This window comes from Artemia franciscana, chromosome 13, assembly GCF_032884065.1.
Source record: "Artemia franciscana chromosome 13, ASM3288406v1, whole genome shotgun sequence".
Taxonomy (NCBI): Eukaryota; Metazoa; Arthropoda; class Branchiopoda; order Anostraca; family Artemiidae; genus Artemia; species Artemia franciscana.
In genome coordinates, this window is record NC_088875.1 from 13,340,168 (window position 1) to 13,367,723 (window position 27,556).

General features: G+C 35.3%; 1 protein-coding gene across 1 annotated transcript in view; it reads right to left on the minus strand.

Moving 5' to 3' along the window:
* The window catches only part of LOC136034546 (E3 ubiquitin-protein ligase MARCHF6-like), a gene marked incomplete in the record, with an annotated part of 64,307 nt that overhangs the window by 25,229 nt on the left and 11,522 nt on the right, over positions 1–27,556 (minus strand). Inside the window, 5 exon segments of the mRNA XM_065715777.1 lie at positions 253–408; positions 4,114–4,258; positions 4,826–4,964; positions 18,656–18,872; positions 22,045–22,215. Of these exon segments, the coding sequence (XP_065571849.1) occupies positions 253–408; positions 4,114–4,258; positions 4,826–4,964; positions 18,656–18,872; positions 22,045–22,215 (828 nt within the window).

Below are 27,556 nucleotides of genomic sequence, written 5' to 3' on the forward strand. Positions count from 1 at the left end.
TTGTTACCATTTACAAAAGAAGTGCAAGGGATAAATTGCTGAACCACTTAAAGAAGAAGTCATGAAAAAAGTCACAAGAAATAGAAGAACAAATTATTAAGAAATAACAGATACAAATAGTATAGATCGATATCGAAATATGGCTTAAAAATTACACTTTTAATTAGCCGAAAAAAGTAAAGCTCCTTGCATTTCGAAAAAGGAGGAAACATTGGCAATAGCAAATAAAAAAAAAAAAAAAAAAAAACTCACCAAACACAAGAATAAACAATGTATTTAAGGAGGCCACCCAAAATACATTTTCCAAAAATAAGAGGGAGCCATCAAGGCCAAGTAAACGTTCCCAAGTCAACTCCTCTGCTGCTCTCTCCCAATCCATTGGATTCCATCCTGCTTCTTCATTGGCCCCTATAAAACTGGAAATTATTACTTTGAGAAGAAATAAGTGTTATTAGTCAAACAAATTAGTTCTAATATAATATAAGAACGATTCTCACTCTGTACCTTATTCTTAAGAAAACTCCAAGCAACAAAAGGGGAAGGGCAAAATAAATAAATAGGTTAGAAAAAGGGGCAGAATAGGGTTAAAAAAATTAATAAAAGGTCAAATATTGCAACTCTATTTCTCGTAATTAGCCTTCTTCCCAGACCAAATTTTTAGACATTTTCCTTTATGATAAGATATTAATTATAATCTGTTACCTATGAACAGAGATATACAAGTTTTCAGTCAAAAATATCTTTTGCCACACCAACAAAGTTTAAAAAAGCGTACGAACAAAATATTGGATAAACATAGCCTTTCATGTAATAGTTGACAGCTTTATGCAGGGTCGAATTTTGGGAAAATTCCCAAAAATTCGGGGATAGTAGAAGCACTAAACAGGACGCAACTGATAAGCCTAAAGTAATGAAAGAGAGAGGTGACACTGAACTCTCAGCCTCCATTCTTGATAGACATCTGGCACTTTGTAAGTGGCCACGGAATTCCTGTGCTGTTTTAAAATCACTTCTCTGTGAATAGGTAGCGCGGCGGTGGAGTTCAACTGGCATTTTGACGATAAATCATATCAGTCCAGTTTTTGTTAAGAAAAAATCACACAGTGATAATTTATTACGCCCTTCGGAATAGTGCCCCAAGGCGGGGCATAGTGGACCTACTCGTAAATCAGGACTTGGTAATCTGGCTTTACACAAGGGTTCTGGCACAGAAAGTCGGCAAAGTTAAAACTCCTTTTAAGTGTTTGATGCTGCACATTTTTCTAATTTAAAAATTTTAAACGACAAACAAAATATGGTCACAAAAACACTGCTTTTTCATAAACAAAATGATGTAACGCACGTATCTTTTGACAAGAATATGATGCCATAATTGATTGAATATGATTGACATGTTACCTGATTCCCTTAGATGTTTTCTTGTTGAATTTGTAAACGTAGTTTAGAAAGCGGCTTCGAAATAATTTAATGGGCGGCTTCGATAAAATTGATGACAACGTGGTTCGTTCTTTACTAGTTCCTGCTAGGAAGAGGCCGAAGCCTTTTCCTGTGTGTGATATATACAATCATTGTTACAACCGACAATATCCAGCTAGATGGTAGGATTAGATAGATAGCACATCTTTAGAGGCTAGAATACAAATCAGAACACTGAAGGGACACGTGGACAACTGGCACTGAGGATTCTGAGGTTACCGAAGTCTGGATTGATTGAATATATCGTTTCTGATTTTCTAAACTAGAACAATTATTTGCCGAATGACCTTCGTATTATTATTATATAATATATTGGGATTTTTTTTTCAAACATTGGGAATTTTTGTAAGAGAATATTGAAATATTGTTAGATTTTCGGTGGCGGCCCATGGTTATACTTTTCGCTGATACAAGGGTATGAACCTACCATTGCCATGTCTTTTTTTTTCGGCGGTGATGATTCTTTTTTAGATAACTTTTTTTGCATTTTACCAGTTTGGCAAATTACGTTTAATTTATAACACATTCCCAGTACTGCTGAGGACTGCGACAAATAGGGAGGCTTACCGAAAATAATGTCATTATGACATCAAAGAAGAAGACCTGAGTCGGCCAACCCGGTTAGATGGGAGTCAAGGTAAGGCAAGGACATTTACTTTTAGCACTAAAACAAAAAAGTGACAAATCAAACAAATTTAAAATTACTTTTATGCCAAAATAATAAGTATCACCACATTCTTGTGGCACTAAGAATTTTTTATAAATCATTTGAATTTCTCAAACTGAAAGCTGCTCGAAGATTATTCTTAAAGTTTATTGCTTGAAATACCAATAATTATCCCTTATGATAATTATTGTATTTCGTACTTGCAAGCACCATGTAATGCATCTTTAGTACAAACTTAAACGCTTATTACATTGCTCCAAACGGGCACCCAAATAGACTCCAAAAAGGAACTAAATCATAACCTCGAATACACCATAGCCTCAAACGAAACTGTAAAAGGCGTCAATACATCACATATGTCTCAGAAGGATTCAAGTTGAAAGGTCAACTTGACGAATCTTTCCAACTTTGTAACTCATTTTTGAAAAAAAGACAAGCCCTTTTAATTTAGGCTTGATGAAAGAGCCACTTTCAGAAAGACAACTTTCGGGGAGAAAATCGACTATATATGGAAAGCAGAGGGCAACTTGAAATGTGACTGACCATTCAAACAGTTTAGAATGTCTAACGTTCAGAAGCCGTAAATGTACACAAATATTTTTTTCCTTTACATTTTTGATTCATTTAAAATTAGTAAAACAGATGAGTCAATATTGAATGTATATACAAGCCATTAAGAAGAAAAATTAACAAGATCTTCTTTATTTACGGTTAAAACACTAGATTAACTGTTAACGCTAAATGGTATAAAGGATATTCCCTCGAAATAAGGGTCGCTTAGTCCCCACAATGACAAACCACATTGACTTAATAGATTTCGCATATAAGAAATATGTACATGGTTTTTTTTTTTTTTTAAACTTGGACCAAAAAAATCCTCTTAAGAGAATAATAGCCATTTACTCATAGGAAAACAAAATTCAACAAGTTCGTCAGGTCAGAATCAATCCAATAGAACGAGAAACCACTGAAGCAGTGACCTTTTTGACTAGATGATCTCGCCAATATCGCAAAGTAATCGAAGAAAATTAATAATAATAATAAAAAAAAAATCAGTAACTGTCTCGTAGTCACTGTCACTAAAAGCCACCAAAACTAAAAAGCAAATACTAAAAATCCCCAAACACCAGGACTAAAAATTAAAGATAAACAAGTGAATAAAGTTATGGGCTAGAAGGCAATTCATTCCTTTCATTTACTTGTGTGCTGAGAGAGATGAGTGGCAAGACTCTACTAGTTTTTTGTAGTGAGAGAATCTTAAAAGGAACTTATCCGAAATCTGTCCATCAGATTTGTTGAGTTTCGGGCATGTATCTGATATGTCATTTTTATGCATAATCTGTGTAAAGGGCGATTTTTGCCAAAAAGGGGGGTTCGATACCATAGAGAATCAGCCTATCTCGTCCATTATAAACTTTTTAGTTTATGAGGCCGAACTATTCTGAATTGACTGAGCGGTCGTGGCATAACTTGTAGAGCTTGGATAACAGATCCGTATAAACGACAGAAAACTAAAAGTCAACATCTAATTTCCCTGAAATTATAGAAAAACCTTGTGACTTGTCTTTTTGTTTTGTCCCGAAGTCAGCTAGAGCAACGAGTCATATTAGATAATATATATGTTCCCGTGAAAAACCAAACTTTGGAGAATGTCGACATTCCATTTTTTCTCCTTGGATTTAGTAAGCTTTTTTTTGGTTTTATGCAAGGTTCGATGGTGACAGATTAGTTTTTAACGCATTTCTAAGATTTATAATCTAATTTAACCCAAACTTACCTAGCTTTAACTTTTACTATCAAACCTTGTATAAGACTGACAGAGCTGACTGAATCTAAGCAATGAAGCAATTAGAGCTATAACTACCGTCGGATTTTCAACGAACCAGTTCTTAAAATCAGGGATCTAGTTGTATATAGGAGGAACGGGAAATAATATGGTAAAAAAACAAAATTATTGTCACAATGCAAACCATTGCGTGCTTGCGGTTCTTCAGCAGCATTCTCTTCAGCAGCATTTCGTTCGGGGTTCTGTACCGCCTGAGGATCCGGTGGTATTAGGGGCGGAGCTTCTGCGTTCGCACCTCCCACTTGTTCTCTCACCACAGCAGTTTCTTCCTAAAAGTATAAATAGAAAATTGACCACTCCTTAAAACAGGACAAGACAAAATGACATTTTTTTACAAGCCAAGGACTACACGGTAATTATGTGATTTGAAGCTCAAGTGTCAACTGTAGCAAAACAAACTATCTTAGATAAAATCACTTCCCTTTTCCAATGCAGGAAAATAACAGATAAAAAAAATACCAAAGATATAGAAAGAAAAAAAAATATAAAAAGGAATAGAATATACGAAAAAAATCTGAAAGCAAGAATAACTTGGGTTTTTGATTATAGAAGAAATGTAGGTTGATTATTTTAAAAATTGGGATTAGCTTATAACTTAGCAGAAAATACCACAAATAAGAGTGATGTCACCCCTCAATTTTTGGATCAGAAAGTATTACTAAGATTGTAACCCCAAAATTAATGACCGTAATGACCATATTAATCAAAGATTAATCATACCACACAATGATACATGTTATATATCACCCTAATGTCCATAATCAATAGCCACTCTATACTTGAATGATTTTCTCTCAAGTAAATAACACCATGTCTAAATATATTAAATTAGATACCTCAGTTGGATCTGGCTCAAGCCAATCAGGTCCACCACCATGGAGAATCTGCTCTCTTAGCCACATGATACCAATAAAGCCACAAAGGGCGCATAAAACAACAACACAGCCGTACAGTACATCATTGACGAGGTTATCGCTGGAATTTAAAGCACTGCTTTATCTTGCTGCAAATCTCACATATATAAAAATAATATATAACGAAAAGAGAAATCACCATTTCAACAGTACAAACACATAAAAAAAAAGAGACAGGAGGAGAAAAGGAAGACTTGAAAAGGAAGACTGTATTATATATATATATATATATATATATATATATATATATATATATATATATATATATATATATATATATATATATATATATATATATATATATATATATATATATATATATATATATATATATATATATATATATATATATATATATATATATATATATATATATATATATATATATATATATATATATATATATATATATATATATATATATATATATATATATATATATATATATATATATATATATATATATATATATATATATATATATATATATATATATATATATATATATATATATATATATATATATATATATATATATATATATATATATATATATACATATATATATGTATACATATATATATATATATATATATATATATATATATATATTATGAAAAGAGAAATCACCAATGCAACAGCACAAACACAAAAAAAAAAAAAAAAAAGAAAAAAAAAAAAAAAAAAAAAAAAAGGAAAAAAAAAAAAAAAAAAAAAAAGGAAGACAGAAGGAGAAAAGGAAGACTGTTTTCCTACATTAGTGATTAATATAGATCAGCACTTGAATGAGGCCTTAACCCTACTCATCCATACAATCACATAGGTCAAACAGCATAACCATACACAATCAACCATAAAGAATAATCCATGGACAGGCAGTCGTGTCGTCAATAAGTATAAGTCGTCATTTACCAAACGATAAAAACAGTAAAAAAAAAAGACAACTAAAATATATAATATAATACGCAAAACTATACAAAATTAATATTAAAGGCTTATGATAGTGAAAAAAAAAGAAACTGCAGAGGGTCTAACTTTAGAGAAAGCAAGAAAGTGACCAGCATTCAATTTAAAGAACCAATAGGAAAAGATTTAAGGGAAGGCTTTTCGACAGAAGAGCATCATATTTTTTCCTAAAATTACACATTTTGGCATTTTTTATCCTGTGTACAGATATAACTTACAATGATGTCAAATAGGACGCACTATGTTTTTGTGGGATGCATTTTGACAAATGAAAGGGAGAAAAAGCACACGAGTCCGTACGTGTAATTCTCAACTTCACTCTTTTCTTTAAATAAATTACATCGCGAACCGAACTTACAGAAAATATATAAATTCGTTTTGAGCCCCCTCACAAGCAATACATGACACATGATAAAAAATATGTACTAAGGAAAAGTCAGAACCAAACGAGGGTAATTCTCTGCCGCTGAATAAAAAAGAAATTTGACCTTGTTTGGCTTTGTTTATTTCTTAATATATAAATTTTTGTTTTTCGCTTTTTGTGACAAAAAAATATGTATGAATGCAACTTAATTATTATCATTTTCGAACACAGTTCACTGAAGTATATAGAGATAAATTCATAAGCAAAAATCATTCAATACTTTCAGATTTTAATCTACAGTCGTTGAAAAGTTTAACTTAAAATTTCCGAAATTGTTTAACCACTGTCCTACGTGCATTACAGAAATAATCCACATAAAAACATAAATTAATAATAATCTACACAGTAATTTACGCTACACAGGTACATAAACACAGATTATAATCTACATAGAAACACAAGCAGCATTTTAAGGACGCTGAGCTAAAAGGGACAGGTAGAAAAACAATTTATTATGATCAAAACGTTTTGATCCAACTCAGTATGTCGTAAAGGGAATGCTTGCTTCGACATATACTCAAGATGGACAAGCAGTGTTTACTCAAGAATGATTCTATAAATGACTTGTCAAGAGTTTGAAATTTGAAGAACATCCCAGGTTAGGCCACACGAAATTACCTCCCCAAGCCCCAAGAAAAACGTATGATTTCCAACAGAGTGGTAATGAGAAGAGATGTTCATTGGGGCAGTGGCATCAGGCAACTTATTGCTGTTGGTAAATCTTCATATACTTGTGACAATGTCAACTTCCCAAAAATGCAAAGTTGGAATAGAATATGACAAAAAAGCATTGAAATAGCTCCACATAAGATTTGAAATAGATTTACGTTGCGGAAAGTGAAGTGTTCCAGCAATCTATGGTAGGTTTTACGAAAAAAGCGTTGTGAAAGCGACGTTCTGGCTATGGTTATCTGCCTTGATTAAACACGGCAGTTATCTACCCCTCAACATTCAAAACGATATATCTTATGAACATTTTCTTCTTTAAATAAAATTAGGATACATTCCTAAAAGACAGTCTCAAAATACGTCCATTCTGCATAAATCAAATTCAAGTAGTTTATGAGATCCAATCCGTGTTGTTTCTTTTAAAATGCATGATATATTAATATATGCTAATGCTGTATTACTTTATACCAAGATATAACCTAACCAAATCTTGGTTGTTGTTTGACAAAATTGTTTGTTTATGTTTGATAAATATTTGTTATGTTTGACAAACCGTAACGTCTACCTGGTATAACACCTTTATAACATAACACAGTTGTGTGATGTTTGTTATATTCTTTATCGTGACGAAACATCATTCCTGCTCCGTTTCCAATGTACAACTAGTGAATTAGGATCAGATTGTTCAATCTTGGCTTATAATCAAAGAGAAAACGTGAGACTTCTGTCCAATATTTCTCTGTTAGTTCTTTCTGAGTTCCGAGTTCTTTATTTAACATTAAAATCCATAAACAAAAAAATTACTTCAAGACAATCTCCCCCATAAGGCTCAATGGCCGGGAAAGAACAGGGGAGAAAAAAATACCAACAACAAAAAAATATAAACAAAAACCAAAAATTGAGTCGCCCACCTTAATAATCTCCAAAAAAATGACAAGCTAGGCAGGGGGTAGCACATGATTTCACCAACTCAATTAAATATCCAACTCAATCCAGAGACATCAACTCCAAGGGAAACCGGAATAAAAAATAAAGACAAAAAAAACAAAAAAACAATCAACAAAAAAAATTATTTACTAGCTAGAAAATATCTAACATAATTTTTGAACATACCAAACGAGTGGCAGCTTCGTACGAACTCTGGGAGCGTGTTCCAGATCCTGTTGCAAGCTGTCAGAGGGTTGAAGTCAGACCTCACTGACGGTGTGTGAAGAACCAGTAAATTGTTGGAAGTGCGGAGATGATAAGTCGATTGATCAGAAACAAAAGATATATTATTACATAGGACAGCAGGAAGATGGCCGTGCAACTGTAAAAAAACGAAAGAAGAACAAGAAAGAAAATAGAGAGATTTCAAATCAAGCAAGGGTTTAAGTGAAAAACGGTTAGTTTCCTGAATAAGAGTCCTTGCTTTATCATAAAGTTTTGAAAGTGGCTTCAGAGACGAGGGAAAAGTTGACATCCAAATAACAGAACAATATGAAATATAAGACTGAACTAGGCTGCAGAACAAGAGTCTAAGAATCGACCCTGGAAATATATATTTGAGCTTTCTAAGGATAACAAGACTCCTGGAGACTTTCATTTTAATCAGGTCAATATGATACTTGAACGAAAGATTTTCGTCAAGCAAGATGCCTAGGAATCGAACGTAACGATCCTTAGGTCTACTTAGAGAACCTCTTGATACATTTATTTCATTTAAATCAGGGCAAGCCTTTGAGACTCTGGAGAAAATGAGAAAACATGACTTTTCGACATTTAAGGCAAGATAATTTACATCAAACCACTGGATAACTCTTTCAAAAAGGGCTATCATCCTTGAACGAAGATCAGACTCAGTTCTACCAGTTGTGCCAAGAGTACTGTCATCAGCAAAAGCAATAAGTGTATCCGGTAAGGACAAACTCTTGTCACAGCTAGTAACGGATACTGGTTGACAAAGACGACAGCAAATGGTAGGTTTTAAATTTTTAACCGCATTAATAAGGTCATTGACGTAGATTAAAAAGAGTATCGGCCGAATGACAGATCCTTGTGGAACACCAAACTCTATTCCAGAAGGATTAGAAAAGTCCGGATGAACCGAGATGACTCGACCAGATAAATATGATAGAAACCATGAATAAGCATTCCCTCTTATTCCAATATGGGACATTTTCAGAAGAAGAATCTTGTGTGTTAATGAGTCAAACGCTTTTCGAACATCAAGAAAAAGAGCAGCAGGTATCAAACCAGAGTCAAGAGCTGAATCTAAATAATTCAAGAGAGTTGCACATGCATGCTCAGTTGAATGTTTGGCCCTAAAACCAAACTGAAAATCATGAAAAAAGAGTTTAGAATTAAGAAAATCAAGATGTCGAGAAAGCAAAGCTTTTTCAAAAATTTTACTAAACACTGATAAAAGAGATATGGGACAATAATTTTCAGGATCATTCCTTGATCCTCCTTTAAAAAAAATAATAACACAAGCACGCTTTATAGCACTTAAGAGACACCATTTTCAAAAGAAAGATTGGCAAGTCTCGTGAAGGCACAGACGATGGCAAGAAGAATGGACTTGACAACCTTAGTTGGAATACGGTCTGGGCCAGAGGATGAAGAACTCCTCAAACAATTGACAATTCTGGCTATTTCAGCTTCAGAGACAGGTTCCAATGCCATTGATTTAGGACAAGGTGGTCCTAGATAAGACCTAAAATCAGGTAGAGAAGAAGAAGGACTTACAGAAGAGGCTGTAGTTTTGCCGATATTAGCAAAATAGGAAGTAAACACATCTTGAACTTTAGCTCACCCTCTACATTTTTCCCGTCAATCACAACACTTGAAGGGACAGAAGGAGGCAGAAAAGATGGCCTGATAACAGAATTGATTACTTGCCATGTCTTCCTAATGTCTTTACCGCACGCAGAGAATTTTCTATGATAAAATAACGGTTTAGCCCTTCGGCAAAGCGAATTGTAAACTCTTCTATAAGCTTTGAAAAGTTGAAGCCGAGAATCACGCGAAAATGGCTTAGAGCACCTGTAAGCCTTCCAAAGATAATTTTTCTTCCTCCAACTTTTAAGAAGTCCAGGGGTCATCCAAGGATTCAAAGGGGTTGTTCTTTTCGATGCTGGATTCGACTGGGGTGCATTACATGTATTAAAGATAACTTCTTTCAAAGAATCATAAAACGAATTAAACAAAGAATCTATGTCAGATCCATTTTTAGAAATACTCCACGAACGACCTGCCAACCGTGACCTAAGAATATGCAAGCCCTGATCATTAAATTTTAAAGAGGAAAAACCAGCTTCTTGGCTCCTCCTTGGCAACGAATCGGAAAAATCATACATGGAAAAAACAGGAAAATGGTCTGAGATATCACTCATCGATATAGAATTTCGCACCAACGTCAAAGATGAAAAAATATTATCAAGCAAAGAAGCGGTAGTGTTAGTTATGCGAGTTGGAATGCATGCAGAAGGTAGTGTTCCAGAAGCGAGCATTGTCGAAAGAAAATCGAAGGACGAGGATGGCCTCCGGTCACACAAATTAAGGTTGAAGTCGCCCATAATTACAAGTTCACATGAATGTAAGTTGGATTATTTCCAAGACCTCATCAAGAATCTGGAGAAAAGAGGGAACAGACCCACTAGGAGACCGGTATATATTACCAACAATCAAAGCTTTAGCTTGGGTTTTAATCTCAATAAATATGGATCCAAAAATTCCTTCTTCATTTCTTGACAGGTCATGTCTAACAGAGTACGGAAGACATTCCGAAACATAAACAGCAAGGCCACCTTTAGCCATCCTACTTCGATTCAAATATTCCATCTTGTACCCAGGGAGATGCAACAGAGATTCGTTTTTTGAATCAAGGAAAGTCTCACAAAGACCAATGAAGTCAGGGTGGCCACTACGCACTATTTTTTTCAACTCATCAAACGAAGAGCAAAGACCCTGAACATTAAGCTGAAGTACAGAGAATCTACCATCTCGTTTGGATACTCGATCTAAATCAGATACATATTTACTACTAACTGAAAAATGGGGATTTGATGGTGATTTGTTAGACTGACCTACTGAATTATTTATCAAACTAAGAACATCAATTGGGTTATTTTGAAGATGAGATAGTCGCTCACCAAAGGAGGAGATGTCACCCAAACTAGAGTCAGACAAATTAAAAAAAAAAATACAAACTACGATCCATCATGCGCCACCCACCACCCAGCTTGGCATCTTCATAACAATGACATATGGACAGCAACTAGGCAAACAGAACGATGAACTCATTTTTTGTGAAAAAAGAAACTGAAACAGAAAAAATAAAGGCCAAAAACAAAAAACTTGAATAAGAAAAAGACTTGTATACAAAATGAAAAACAACAAAAACATAACTAAATCTCCCAATCCAGGAGAAAAATTTATATATCATAACTTACGAAAAAAAAACCCCAAAACAACAACAACTAACAAACATCAAACAAATCACTAAAAAAAAATGAACAAATCACACATATTACTCATCACCTCCGACTATCACAGCGGGGGAGGGAACCACAGAGGTCGCATTACTAGATAGTTTAAAGGGATCAAAACATGAGTCCTCTATTCGCAACCAAGTCTTACTCTTTGAAGACTTTTTCGCTTCAATCCATACACTAATCCCTTTCGTTATTACTCGGGTTTCAGCAACTCTAGTTGAAGTGTCAGATGATGTACGCAGATTATAGCCGAAAGATAGCAGTTCTTTTCTACGACGTGCCAATTCACGCGTGAGATCGGAAGTGATACTTTTTCCAGATCCCTTCAGCCTACCACAATTTTTCATAATAGCGTCTTTATCAGCTAAATTAACCGAAGTCACGAAAACTGGCCCGGCTTTTAGTGTAGTCCTAGACGTTGCCCTAGTATTAGAGCCTGGTGGTTTATTTCCATTCAAACGATAGCACTTGACGAAGGGCATTGAATTTGCGTTACTGACTCCTAATTCAGAGAAAAGCTCACGAGTAGCATTTTCTGAGTTACCACCTTGAACAGCTGGTATACCGTGAAGTAGAATATTCTGTCTTTTTGAAACAAGTTCAACTTGAAGACAAGACTTTTTTAGATTTATTTAGATTTTTATTTTTTTAGATTTTTAGTGTCCAATATGTCCCAGATTACAAGCCATCTTGGCTTATAATCAAAAAGAAAACGGGAGACTACTGTCCAATATGTTCCAGTCAGTGATGATTGTTATGAAGTATTTGCATAGAGGCTAAAAATTAAACAATACAAAATGCCTGCCTTAACTCTTAAGAAGTATTTACCTTAATTCTAAGAATTAGTGACAGCTTGAGAAGTTGTTACAGAGAAGTATTTTTTTGTTGAATTTTATAGATTTTAGAGGAGATTTTGAGTTGCCAAGGTAGTGAGCCTAGTGCCTACCCTAGACTTATTTAGTTTCACCAGCCTGATTTAGCTGAATTTATTATGTCCAGCAAGGCAAAGCGCAAACACATCAGCCCAGTTAAAGGCCATGATAGGTGTGCTGCCTGTTCTACAGGATTGGATGAGGGGTCCTCAGACATAGAGTGTGACGTCTCTGAGTGGCGATTTTTTGGGCCTGTCCCCTGGCGAATACAAATTATTAAGCAAGATGATGCAATCCCTTAGTTGTTCATGGTCTTATCCAGCCTAAAAGTCAACCCTCCCCTCCCCCCTTTAGTGAGCAGGCTATGACAGCAAAGCTAGCTTCTGTTATGGATAATTCCTTAAATTTTTTGAGGGAAGATCTCAAGGAGTTTGCCACCACTAGTCAGTTGACTAGTCAGTCTCAACTGAAACTGACGCTCGTCACATAGCACATTCAGAGCGTCAGCGTTTTGAAAGACGTTAGAATATTGTTGCCTATGGAATCCCTCCCCCAGACTGATGATGCGGTTTTCCCGTACAATTATCTGTTACACACTTATGGAGTTGACATTGGTGCTCCTCTCCCCCAGTCAAAGTAAAGACTTTCAAATAGCCATCAACCCTTTGGTAGCCGATCCCTCCTTTGCTTTTTCTCTGTGAAACCAACTGAATTTAAAAAACAAGTAATACAGAAATCATTTGAAACAAAGGATCAATCAGTTTCTATGGTGATAGCCAATAGGAAGATCATACAAAGCACAGAGCTCTAGTTGAGGAATTGAAACGCACAAAAGTTAATGGAGAGGGGTATTTTATAACTTTCTGAATTTTCCTTTCCTTTGATAACAGAAGAAGGGGATGTTGCAGCGATTACAGAAATTTTACCATAAAACACCTTGTCAGTCTTATCGCCTGCTGAAATCAAAATCAATGGTTACCAACTCCTTTCTAACCTGAATTCCCCACTTTGCTCCAGAGGCATGTGGTTATATGTAGGAGATGGAATAAAGGTTAGTTTCTATTCATTTTAAATCTCTGACTACTGATGGAATTGAGTCTTTTTGGGTAAAAAAAAAATACACAATCAAACAATCTTAATTGTAGTGGGGGTTGTTTATAGAAGCCCCTGTGTTTTGGACTCTGCATCTAATTTGGCTGCTATGTTATCACATATGATGTCCGATTTGACAAGTTATGATCTTGTCCTTCTGGGGGGCTTTAGCCTTCCTGAAATCCAATTGACTGATGGATTCGGTTTTTGTAGTAGAGATTCTGCTCTGCTCTTTTTGTAGTAGAGATTCTGCTTTTTTGTCTCTCCTCTCTGATAACTCCCTCTGTCAAACCATATCATAGCTAGCTCGTTTCAGGGAAGGTCAAGTTTCCAACACTCTTGATCTGGTTATTCTCAGCAACACTGACCTTCTTAATAAAAATATAATAACCACACTTGTAGGTAATAGCGAACATGTTGTAACTATATTGGAGTTATGTTTGCCTACTAAACAACCTCCTTCCAAGCAACAAAATACGTCAATTACACTCTAGTCTCCGAAAGACTTGCCAACGTCAACTGGGAACAGCTTATTACTGATGACATTGATGAGAGTTGGTCTAATGTAAAGACAGAAGTTTTGCATGCTGAAAAGTCTGGCACCAGAATCTTTTGGAAAAAACAGGCAAAAAGTTTACCTTCTTTAACTACCAAAATAAGTAAGCTAATCAACAGAAAACACCGAGCATGGAATCGCTACAGAAAAAAGAAAACCATTGAAAATTATCAAGTTTTCAAAATTTATCGTAATCAGACAACTAACCAAATAAAGGAGTTGAAGAAAAGGTTTGAGGAAAAATTGGCTGAGGATGTTAAGGATAACCCTAAATCTTTCTGGCATTATGCCACTGTAAAATATAGCAGTAGACGCACAGTCCCAGATATTCTGCACAATAGTGAATCAGTTGCTGATTCTGTGCTGAATGTTGAAATTTCCGACCAATTATTCTCATCTGTTTTTTCCTCCAATTCCAGTATTGTTTATCCCACATCTCCTTTATATGATGTATTACATAAAATGGAACCAATTCTGATCAATGATACAAAAGTGCTAAAGGAACTTATATACCTCAAACTGAATAAATCTGCTGCTCCAGATGGCATTCACCCACGTATCCTTCATAAATGTCGTACAGTTTTGTGTAAACCTCTTTCCCTGCTGTCCAAGTTACCATTGAATCTTTTCAGACTACCTCAGGATTGGAAAACTGCACACATCATTCCTATATTTAAACATGGTAGAAAGGACCTTGCCGATACTTATCGACCTATTAGTATGACATCATCGGTTGTTAAGGTTCTTGAAAGAATAATAAATTCTGCAGTTATTAGACATCTTGAGGCGAATAATATTTAGCACGGCTCATAGCATGACTTTCGTTCAGGAGGATCTGTTGATACCAATATCCTTGAATCATATGACCACATCACTAAGTTGCTTGAAATGAGGGTGCCTGCTGACAAGAATCTGCTTGACTTTTCTAAAGCTTTTGACAAAGTTTTTCATAAGCGACTTGCAATTAAATTACGTGCAGTCAAGCTTGAAGAGAAATCCCTGCTCTAGAAATTTGATTCTCTTTATGAATTTAATGAAAGAATGAATGAATAGTACTTTATTAACAAGCAAACTCTCAAAACATAAAAAAACTGCCGAACTTGTTGCTTTCTGTCAGCTAGCCTGCATCGTATATAAAGAAAACATAAGTACATAAGTGTAATATTAAAACATAGTCTACAGCGATGAACCCAACTGGCCTGTCAAATAAAATGAGTACAATGACTAAAATAAATAAAAATGAGTAAGTAAAATAAGCAAAAGTAAGTAATATAAGTAAAATGAATAAAAATGAGGGCATAAGTAAAAATATAAGTACGTTATAAAAACATACACCGATGAATCCAACTGGCCTGTCAGATAAAAATGAAACAACAAAACTAACACATTAACAATATAAATGACACATTAACGTGATGCATTACAAATTTCATTTATTTATAATTTTAACAAATACTGGCACAAAGCTCTTCCTGTAACGCTCAGTTCTTACATCAATAGGATTTAGAACCGGGATTTTTTGTGCTTTTGATCACGACGAACGGGGCTTTGGATGGCAATGAGAAGCTGGAAGAATACATTGAAAGTGTGGTTACGACGCAGAATATTTCCAAAAACTGGTACAGAATAGCACGTCGGGCTGCCAAGGTAGGGAGGCGGAATTCCTTAAGGAGGAGAATGTAAGGTACTTTGCCCTGACCGTAAATAATTTTCAGGGCTTTCTTCTGGATAATTTCTAGTCTATTGGACTGATCCACCGTAAGACCAAAATGCCACACCGGGCAAGCATATTCAAGCTGTGGACGGATAAAAGATATATAAAGGCGGAGGATATATGCTTTTGGGCATGAGCATTTAGCAAATAGTTTAAGGAGAGACAGAGATGCACTACCCTGTTTAGCAATAGAGCAAATGTGGGCCTCCCATTTCAAATCACTAGTCAGTGTGACCATTAAGAGTTTAGTTTTTGTCGTAATTATTTCATTAGGTATTGGAGTTGTAAATGATGGCTTTGATTTAAGAAAACTAAAGGTCATAATATTATATTTATGGGAATTCACTTTCATTTTGACTGGGCTGCTTCACTTGCAACGTCTTCCGAGAATTTCCACTGCACTGGTCTTAATATTTCTTCAACACTTTTCGAGCAATGACATGTCATCCACAAACTTCCATCGATCGGCTGATTCATTAGCAAGATTGTTAATCATTACTAAAAAAAAGGAAAGGACCTACAAGCGTACACTGCGGAACTCCGCAAGAAATAGGGAGCGAATCAGAATAAAAATGTTTGTACTTCACAACTTGACTACTATTTGACAGAAAAGACGCAATAATATTGACTAGAAAATGGGGGCATTAAATTCATTCAGCAATTTTACAACTAAAACATTGCTTACCAGTTCAAAAGCCTTTTGGAGATCAATTAAAAGGAGATTGAGCCAGGTATATGGCTCGTCAAGTAGTTTATATACAGCATCGAGTAGACTGACCAGGTAATGTTTCATTGATAAACCTTTCACATTTCCGAATTGTTGTTCATCAATAAGTTCAAGGATCGTCTTTGACTCCATAAAATCCAAACTAACACCTTTCTTCTGTATACGTGTAATGTATCCTTTTTTCCAGCACTTAAGGAATGAACCACTTCTAGTTGCTGTATTATAAACATGTGATAAAGGTTTTGATAACTTATCAGGAAATGCTTTTACTAAATCAATTGAGATCTCAATGTAAATGCTTAAAAATAAAGTAAATACTTTGCTTATTTGCGATGTCAATGTGTTCAGTTATTTGATGATACTGGTAACCGTATTCTTTCTTCCTCTATGCATGTTTTGAGTGGAGTTTCTCAGGGAAGTGTTTTGGGTCCTAAACCACTTAATACCTTCATCAATGATGCTCCTTCTATTATCAGCAGTAAATCAACTCTCTATGCTGACGACCTGAAGCTTCTTGAACCAGCCTTGTCCTGTGATGATCATGCACCCCCTCTAAAAATAATCTTGGACTGCTTGGTCAATAGGCTGATACTTGGGTTCTTGAATTGAATGTTGTCAATTGCCGGATCATTTACTTTGGGAAATTGAATCCTTGTCACTCTTTTTTTTTCTTAGGGCATCCACTCTCCTCTGTAAATATTGAGCAAGATCTTGATGTCAATATTGACAATGAGCTAAAATTCAGCATATATATATATATATATATATATATATATATATATATATATATATATATATATATATATATATATATATATATATATATATATATATATATATATATTTTTATATACATATATATATATATATTTATTATAATTTGTAACTGCTCGTATATTTTGAAAATTTAGTTAGTAGCCGTAGTTAGTAGGATAATGAACGCTTTTCGTAATAAGGATGATCTTATTTCTCATAAAAAATTTAACCCACCCACTTCCCAAGGCAGTGGCGTGAATTAACTATAATTGAGGGGAAGTGTCTCTTTCAATTCTAAGGGGGACAATTTTATTTTGCAATAAAAATATAAAAAAATTGTTCAGTGAAAATACCAAAAATATGAGTTTTCCTACATATATAGTGGGGGACGGGGTCAATTATTTTCCACACTCAATTTTTATGAAACTTTTTTTTTCAATTAGTTTAATGAATTTTCCAACCAATTTTCCCTTCCTTAACCCCCCCCCCCCAAATTAGCCCCACTGTACTTAGCATGATTTATAACCAATGATAGACATCTAAATCATTTCCTACATAGAATCAAAAAAGACTTCAAAAGACTTCACTCCGCTTGTGTGTTGTTGAAAATTGTCATCACACCCTATTTGAATACACCAATTATTATTTTCCTCGTTCAACATTGATATGATGCTTATATAAATTGTTAATCTTTTTTTCCAATCAACATGTCCTTGGTTAATGTTTGGAAACTTACACAGTCGTTAGTATAACGATTTATCACTTATTAAAAGCAATTCAATTAATGAATATCGTTGAGTTCTAAGATGATGAATGCTAATAATTTTAAATTAATAATGCTTTATTTAATTAATAATTAATTATTTAATTAATTTAATTAATTATTTTAAATAAATAATGCTTAATTAATTTTTTGAATGCTTATAACTTAGTTTGTAATTTTATTTTCAGCAGCATGAGTATTCTACCACGTTTTGTTGTTACGGTTAAGATCTTTTACTGCTGTTGTTACTTCTTTTTACAATTGTGGCAGTACTTTTTACTGTAGATGTGAGATATTGGGTTTCCGAAGGGGTCACAAATAAAGTATATATCTATGTAAACAAAAACCCTAAATTCAACTTTATTCATGAAAATCAATTAATTAAACCTAAATTACGCAGGATAAACGAAAAGAATGAATCTAGCGGTTTTACAGATTTATCAAAAAACTTGATTACGTTGCTGAAGCAGATCTCTTAAAAAGGGATCTCATAAAAGGGACCCCTGGATAAATGATAACTTTTTGTCTCTAAAAAATTATTACACAGCCCGTAATCACAAGGATTACTGTAAGCACAAGAATACTTGTATAAGACTCTATATTAAATCGATACAGATCCCCAGATAGACGAAAACTTATTGCGTCTAAAAATATATGACACAGCCTGTGATCATGGGGGTTACTGTAGAGACATGTATACAGCTATATTACGAAAGCAAAGGAATTAGTGATTCTTACCCTGAAACCATATCAAGTGGTAATGTTAGCACAGAACTAACAGAGCCAGTGAAGAGACATCGGTAAATACGACAGGCTGAGAGTGGTACAACCCCAAGCCAGGCAAGTGCTACAAGGGTATAGTGCATCCAAAAGCGAACAGCTCTTGCTAAGTTTGACACTAGGCCGGCGACAATTACTTTAATTGGCAAACGTTTTGGCATATCCGGTGAGTAAACTAAAAGAGGAAAACTTTAGAGGCATTTTAGTTAGCTTTATCTAAAACACCAACAAGAGCTAAAGCAGGAAGATCTTCAAAACCTAATTTCTTTTGTTGACAAATCAGTTTCTTCCGAGCTTTTAGAGAAAAACATTTCCACTTGCTGTGAAGTGAGTATCAGATTCTTATTTGCTTCACATTAAATGCTATAAATTGGCACAGAAAAATCATAGGCAGCGCAATAGCGATGTGGGCACAATGTATTTTTTTTTTCTTTTAGACCAGGGCACTTCGTACAGAAGAAGTTGTCGCAGAAACTTCGAAAAGGCCTCATTTGATTGGAAATTGGAAGGACTTTTGCCCTTTTCAATAGTAGAAAGTGATTGGAGGGCAGCTAACATCCCTCCCATGCACAACAATCCCCCAAACACATCCAATCAAAATTTTGAGATAGCCGTTTTGTTCAACGTAGTTGAAAGGTCAGGAAATTATGTCTGAGGAGTTATGCCCGGGGGGTATATAGGGTTTATACAGAAACTTCAAAAAAGGCTAATTCGATTGGAACTTAAAAGGGTTAGTCCCCTTTTTAATAGTCGGAAGTGACTAAAGGGCCAAAGAGGCGATATGGGCTTAATGTATTATTTTATTTTTTGGTCTTATGCGAGGGCACTTCGCATCGGAGGGGCTTGTTATAGAAATTTCCAAAAGGACTCATTCGATTAGAAACTGAAACGGCTAATGTCCTTTTTAATAGTTGAAAGTGATTGGAGGGCAACTAGCCCACCTCCGACGCCACCATTTCTCCAAACACATTCAATCAAAATTTTGAGATAGCCATTTTGTCCAACGCAGTTGAAAGGTCCAGAAATTATGTGTTTGAATATACCCCTCCTCCCCGCATTCCTCATGGCAAGGGTTGCAAGTTATGCCCTGGGGTCATTTAAGGTTTATATAGAAAGGGTGGTCGTATAAACTTCGGAAGGGGGGCTCCTTGGATTAGTAATTTGAAGGTCTAATGTCCTGTTTAAACTTCAAAGTGATCAGAGGGCGGATGCCCCCCCCCCCATCACACCTCGTATTTTCTCAAAATGCATAAACATTTCTAGATGGCCATTTTTTATCGGAGAAACTTCGAAAACACAACTCATTGCTGAAATTGAATTTCTCATCTTCGATTGGAAATTGAAAGAGGCAGTGTTCATTTCAATAGTCAAAACTGATTGGAGGGCAACTAGCCCCCTCCTAATTGCACCACTTCCCCAAACACATCCAATAAAAATTTTGAGATACCCGTTTTGTTCAACGTTATTGAAAAGTCTGAAAGTTATGTACTTGAGGAAGGCAACCCCCCAGGACAAAACGAGTGAAAAAGTCATGCCCAGGGGAAAAAAGGTATAAATAGAAAGGTTGGTCGTACAAACTTCGGAGGAGGCTCATTGGATTCATAATCAGAATTTCTAGTACCCTTTTTAACACTAAGAATAATCTGGGGTGGATACCCCCTCCCCTCACATCTTGTATTTTCCCGAAATATATCTGACAGAAATTTTGAGATGGCCATATGTTGTCGTAGAAATTTCGAAAACAGCTCATTCGATTGGAAATTCAAAGCGCCAGTGCCCTTTTTAATAGTCGAAAGTGACTGGAGGACAATTAACACCCCTCCCATGCCCATCTTTTCCCCAAACACGTCCAATCAAAATTTTGAGATGGTCGCTTTGTTCAACTTAATTGAAAGGACTGAAAATTATGCCGTTGAGGATGGCCCCCCACAGCCCTCAGGGCAAGGTAAGTTATGCCCTGGGGGCATATAAGGTATATACAGAACGGGTGATCGTATAAACTTAGGAGGGGGCCCAATGGATTGGTAATCAGAAGTTCTAGTGCCCTTTTTGAGATTTAGAGACCGAAAGGTGAATAACCCAAACTTCAGCCAAACCTCGTATTTTCCTGTAATGCATGGGATAGGAATTTTGAGATGGCCATTTGCTGTCGTAGAAACTTCGACAAAGGCTCATTCGATTGAAAATTGAAAGGGCTAGTGCCCTTTTTATTAGTCAAAAGTAATTGGAGGGCAAAAAGCCCCCCCCCCCATGCCGATTACTCCCCAAAACACATCTGATCAAAATTTTGGGAAATTCATTTTGTTTATTGTAGTTGAAAGGCCTAGAATTATCTCTTTGACAACTCCTATGCCTTTTCAAGACCAGAACATAATTTGCACTTTACTGGAAAAAAATGGCTTTGGATTGTCAGTTTCGTATACATATACTGATATATATTATATATATATTCCTTAAAATTTTAGTAAGTTTCAATTTATTAAAGTTAAAAAAGTTAAAACATTTTAAACGTATTTTGTTTATTTAAATCATGCAATAAATTACCAAGTCAAACTCAAAACGAGCAAAAATTAACATGAGTAGGGCTGACAACTCCCATGCCTTCTCAAGGTTAGTACAAAATTTGCAATTTAGTGAAAACAAACTACATTTAAAATATTTTTAATTTGTTCTTACTTGTTTAAAATGTTTTACTAGATATATGAAGGGGGAAGTCCTCCCCCTTGCACTCCAATTACAACGCGAGTGTCTGGTGCCTTTTTTAAGACCAACAAGAGATTGGAGGACAAGCAGCCGCTCTCTCAAGCCCATTTATTTTCCAGATGCATCCAGTCAAAATTTTGAGACATTCATTTTCCTCAGCATAGTAGAATGGTTCAGCAAATATGTCTTTAGGGATATTAGGCATGTCAACCCCCATAGTAATGCAATTGGCTCACTATACTTTGAAACTAAATGTTGTTTTAAAATAAATCAAAAGGCATTGTGTTAAATGGTTGCCAATTAGACACCTCAGCAATATATTGAGAACAACTGGGGGTATTAAGTTGACACTTTTGAGGATACTATTATTACTACTTCTGCTTTTACAATTTACTTACGGGAACAAACAAGAAGCAGTTCGTCCCCAAATGGAGTGGAAAGAGGTCAGAAGGAGGGATTTGAAGGAAATTGGGAATTCTTGGGAGGAGATAAAGAGTGAAGCTTGGAACAGATTAGGGTGGAAAAGGAGCGTACGCAGCTGTACTGACCTCGGGTGGCTCCGTGCTACTGCGACTTTTTAGTTGTATACAAAAGTTGTATACAAGAGTTGTTTAGTTGTATATAAAAAAGAATAAATTACTCACTAGGTATAAAAGAGAACTGGTGATTGCATAATTCGCAGAATTCCTTTTTGGAATATCTTAGCCACTGGACCAAACATTCTTGATGAATATATTTTATGCTACCAGTGCATAGGCATGGATGAAATAGAGGTCTCTCGGGTGTACCGTCTGACCTACACACCCGACATATATCTGGAAAAAAAAGAAAATATGATTACTCAGACAACTCTTGAGCAGCCCTAATCCAGCTAAGCTTAACTTACCCCAGATGTAATCGGTAAAAGCTAATAATAAATACTTACCTGACCACGTGTTAGCTGAAATGCTTACGGACAACTAGGATAATAAAAACAATTCACAAGTATTCCATTGCAAACACAGTTTATTGCATAACTTTTTCACCTGGCATATACCTCGAAAAAAGACTGTAACTCAAAGAGATAAAAGAAACAATTTCTTACTAACTCCATTCTATGTAAAAAAAAAGAGAAATAAAAGTATTTTAAATTAATAACTTTAATATGCTTGAAAACAAGCAAAATTCAAGGTATTGTATATATACCCATATCCATTATTTTTAAATTAGCCTATTTATTTCAATATGTTAAACAGTAAAGAACTAACCTATAGAGCTAACTTCAAATTACAAAGGCGTTCTCAGCACAACCGCTGAAAAATAAAAATATAAAAACAATGCAATTCTAAAACTAGAACAAAGAAGTTAATAAGAAACTTAATATTATTTTACTAAATAAAAGCAGAACAGGGATAAAATAAAATAATTGAAAAATCTTGAGTAAGTCCGGTTTAACCCAGAACATAACTTCTTAAAGACTCCATAATATTATAAAAAAAAAGATTAAAAAAACAATGAGATTATATTTATTTTCAATATCTAGAAATAGCTGTTGATTCTAACAAATTACAACTTTCACATACCTGAAAACAAACATAAAAGAAGATATTAAACAAAAACTTATTTAATTTAGCAAATAAATCCTATTTATTTCAACACATTAAATAGTAAAGAAAAAACCCTATATAGGTAGCTTCAAATTAACAAGGCGTTCTAAGCGCTACCACCAATAAAAACAAGAGCTAACAGCTCATTTGGTACTCGTGACGATGTCGGAAGAGCCAAGAGCCAAGCGCTCATATGGTATGAGCTCAAGCAAAATTCTAAAAATCAATAGATTGCTTTAAAAGGAAAATCAGAGGCTTGATGCCGGCTGGGATTTAAAATAAGAGCTCTGAGTCACGAGGTCCTTCTAAATATCAAAATTCATTAAGATCCGATCACCCACTCGTAAGTTAAAAATACCTCAATTTTTCTGATTTTTCCTCTCCCTTCAGCCCCCCAGATGGTCGAATCGGGGGAAACGACTTTATCAAGTCAATTTACACAGCTCCCTGACACGCCTACCAATTTTCATGGTCCTAGCATGTCCAGAAGCACCAAACTCGCCAAAGCACTGAACCCCACCACCTAACTCCCCTAAAGAGAGCGGATCGTCAATCACGTATCTAGAGCATTTATAAGCGTTTTTTTAAGATTTCCGGTTTCCCGCTCCAATTCCCCCCAATGTCAACAGATCTGGTCGGGATTTGAAATAAGAGTTCTGAGACATGAGTTTCTTCTAAATATCAAATTTCATTAAGATCCGGTCACCCGTTCTTAAGTTAAAAACACCTCAATTGTGCTAATTTTTCCAAATCAACAACCCCCCGCTCCCCCAAAGAGAACGGATCCGTACCAATTATGTTAATCTAGTATCTATAACTTGTGATTATTCTTCCCATTAACTTTCATCCCAATCTCTCCACTCTAAGCCTTTTCCAAGATTTCTGGTTTCCAAAATTTCTTTTTCCCTCCTCCAGCCCTCTATGTCCCCGGATCCAATTCGAATTGAAAATGGAGCATCTTAGACATAAGATTCTTCTATATATCAAGTTTTATTAAGATCCGATCACCCATTCGTAAGATACTTCGATTTTCACGTTTTCCAAGAATTCCGGTTTCCCCCTCCAATTCCCTTCAATGTCACCGGATCTGGTCGTGATTTTAAATGAGAGTTCTAAAGCAAAAGATCCTTCTAGATATCAAATTTCATCAAGATCTGATCACCCATTCGTAAGTTACAAATACCTCATTTTTTCGAATTTTCCGAATTACTCCCCCCCCCACTCCACCAAAGAGAGCGGATCCGGTCCGGTTATGTCAGTCACCTGTCTTGGACTTGTGCTTATTCTTTCCACCAAGTTTCATCCTGATCTCTCCGCTTAAAGCGTTTTCCAAGATTTCCGCCCCCCCCCTAATGACACTGGATCCGGTCGGGACTTAAAATAAGAGATCTGAGTTTCAAGGTGCTTCTAAATATGAAATTTCATTAAGATACGATCACAAGTTAAACACCAGTTACACCTCTTTTTTCTAATTTCCCCTCCCCCCCCAGCTCCCCCAAAGAGATCAGATCCGTTTCGGTTATGTCAATCCCGTATCTAGGACTTGTGCTTATTTTTCCCACCAAGTTTCATCCCGATCCCTCCACTCTAAGCATTTTCCAAGATTTCAGGTTCCACCCCCCCCCCCCAACTTCCCCTTCACCGGATCCGACCGGAAATTAAAATAAAAGCTCTGAGACATGGTATCCTTCCAAACATTAAATTTCATTAAGATCCGATCACTCCTTCGTAAGTTAAAAATACCTCAATTTTCTAGTTTTTCAGAATTAACCATCCCCCCCCAACTCCCCCAAAAAGAGCAGATCCATTCCGGTTATGTCAATCACGTATCTAGGACTTGTGCTTATTTTTCCCACCAAGTTTCATCCCGATCCCTCCACTCTAAGTGTTTTCCAAGATTTTAGGTCCCCCCCCTAATTCCCCCAATGTCACCGGATCCAGTCAGGATTTAAAATAAGAGCTCTGAGACACGATATCCTTTCAAACTTCAAATTTCATTTAAGGTCTGATCACTCCTTCGTAAGTTAAAAATACCTCATTTTTTCTAATTTTTCAGAATTAACCCTCCTCCTCCCCCCCACTCCCTCAAACAGAGCAGATCCGTTCCGGTTATGTCAATAACGTATCTAGGACTTCTGCTTATTTTTCCCACCAAGTTTCATCCCGATCCGTCCACTATAGGCTTTTTTCAAGATTTTGGGTTCCCCCCTCCAACTCCCCCCAATATCACCGGATCTGGTCGGGATTTAAAATAAGAGCTCTGAGGTACGACATCCTTCCAAACATCAAATTTCATTAAGATCTCATCACCCGTTCGTAAGTTAAAAATACTTCATTTTTTCCATTTTTCTCCGAATTAACCCCCCCCCCCCACGGTTACAGTTATAAACTATAACCGGCACTTGGTTAATACCAAGTGCCATAAAAACGGGATGGATACTCATTTCTGTCGTCTGTAAGACCAGGGTTTTTATTAAGGGCTTTAAAAAGAAGAAAACAAGACAAAGAACTGGCTATAAGAGCTGGCCACTACGCGGATTCGTTATTCTGTTCAAGCATGTTGTCACATTTAAGTCGAATACAAACTATATGGCATCTATTCTATCCGTAACTTATCTGTAGCGATGTTTCAACATTTCTTTACGGAGGCCCCGCCTATAGTTTTCAAGTTGCTCCGAGAGCTGCCCCCCGATAAAAATATTTATGATATTATAAAAAATGAAGAGGTTATTGGACATTCATAGTAATGGTCCGTTCTTAAATTGGGTCTATATTTAAGGTTAAACGGATAATCACATTTTTCTACAAACAAGAGATGGTCGGTAAACAGTCAATATTATCAAACAGGTATATATGATCGTTTCTTTTTTGGTCAGATTTTGTATTTGAAATTTCAAACATAAATTTTTGTCTGATAGCAGTTATCTAAAATACTGATCAAGTTAAAACATAACATCGATTTTGGCAAACTGTCTGGATTGGAGAAAAAAGACCATAAATCAGCGTATTTGATTTGTTTATAGAAAGTAGAGTAAACTTTAACTGAGAGGGTTGAAGCCTCGACTGAGCACAGGGATGCACCAATTAATGCATGTTTTGATTTTGGCTCACCGCACATGAATAAATAAAACGAAATTTGAATATTTTTTTTTTTATAAATGGCTTTCTCATAGTTTTGATCGGACGATTTTGATATATAAAGGGGGGAGGAGGCATAGTTGCCCTCCAGCTTTTTGTCAAACAATTTAAGGTAACGAACTGTACTAAGGAGCGATCTGGCTCAATAATAACCGAAACACTAAAAAAAATTTGATACCAGTCAAAAGAATCGCATTTTAATGCTGACTTCAAATATATAGTTTTATCAAGTTTAGTCTTACCCATCAGAAGTTACAAGCCTGAGAAAATCACACTACCAGATTCAACGTATCAGAGAACCCTACTGAAGAAGTTTCAAACTCCTATCTACAAAAATGTGGAATTTTGTATTTTTGCCACAAGATAGAACACGGATGCGTGTGTATTTGTTTTTGTTTTTCCCAGGTGTGATCGTAATTTCTGTTTGTTTTAAGTTTTGATGTCGCTCCTTACTTTCAGTTAGAAAAACTTTTTTTTTATTTAATTTCTGAAGTTTTTGAATTAATGCATGTTTTGATTTTGGCTCTCCGCACATGCGGCTCGTAACCTTTGATGGGTAAGGACTAAACTTGATGAAAGTTATATATTTAAAATCAGCATAAAATTTAGATTCTATTGATGTATCTACTAATATCAAAATTCCGCTTTTCGGAGTTTTGGTTACTATTGACCGGCTCACTCCTTACTTACAGTTCATTATCACGAACTGTTTGATAATACCGTGTTTTATATTGGAATTCCTGTTTGTTTTTGGCTAGAGTGCAACACAGAACTGGGATTATTAAACATTTCAGATTTTCCACCTTTTATATGAATAAAACACACTATAAAAAAGAAGTGGTGTAAAAGCAATTAAGATATCCTTCTACAGTTAAATAAAATAAACATACTTCTTTTTTTTACTGAAAGTAAGGAGCGATATTAAAACTCAAAATGAACAGAAATTGTTCCGTATATTGAAGGAACCCTCCCTTCCTCAACGCCTGGCTCTTTACCCTAAAGTTTTATTACTTTAAAAAGTAGAATTATGACAAGAGTCAAACTTTAGCGTAAAGAGCGGGGCGTTGAGGAGGGGACAGCCCCTTTCATATAAGGGGATAATCTATGTCCGTTTTAAGTTTCAATTTCGCTCCTTACTTTCAGTTTTTAAAAAAAATATTCATTTTTATTAATTTCTTAACGTTTTTCAACTAACGCAGTTTCGAATTTGGCTCACCGTATATGAAAAATTACAACAAAACTTGCAAATTAATTTAGGCAAAGTTCCCCTCATGTAAATTTTGTTTTTCTTTGCTGTAAAACTGTTATAAAAGAAAACAGATAATTGTGTACTGTTGCTGTTGATACTAATAAACAATTGTTAAAATAATCTTACGCCTATTAAATAGTTTCAAAGAATGTCGTTATTGCAAAATCTAGAACAATTTTCCCA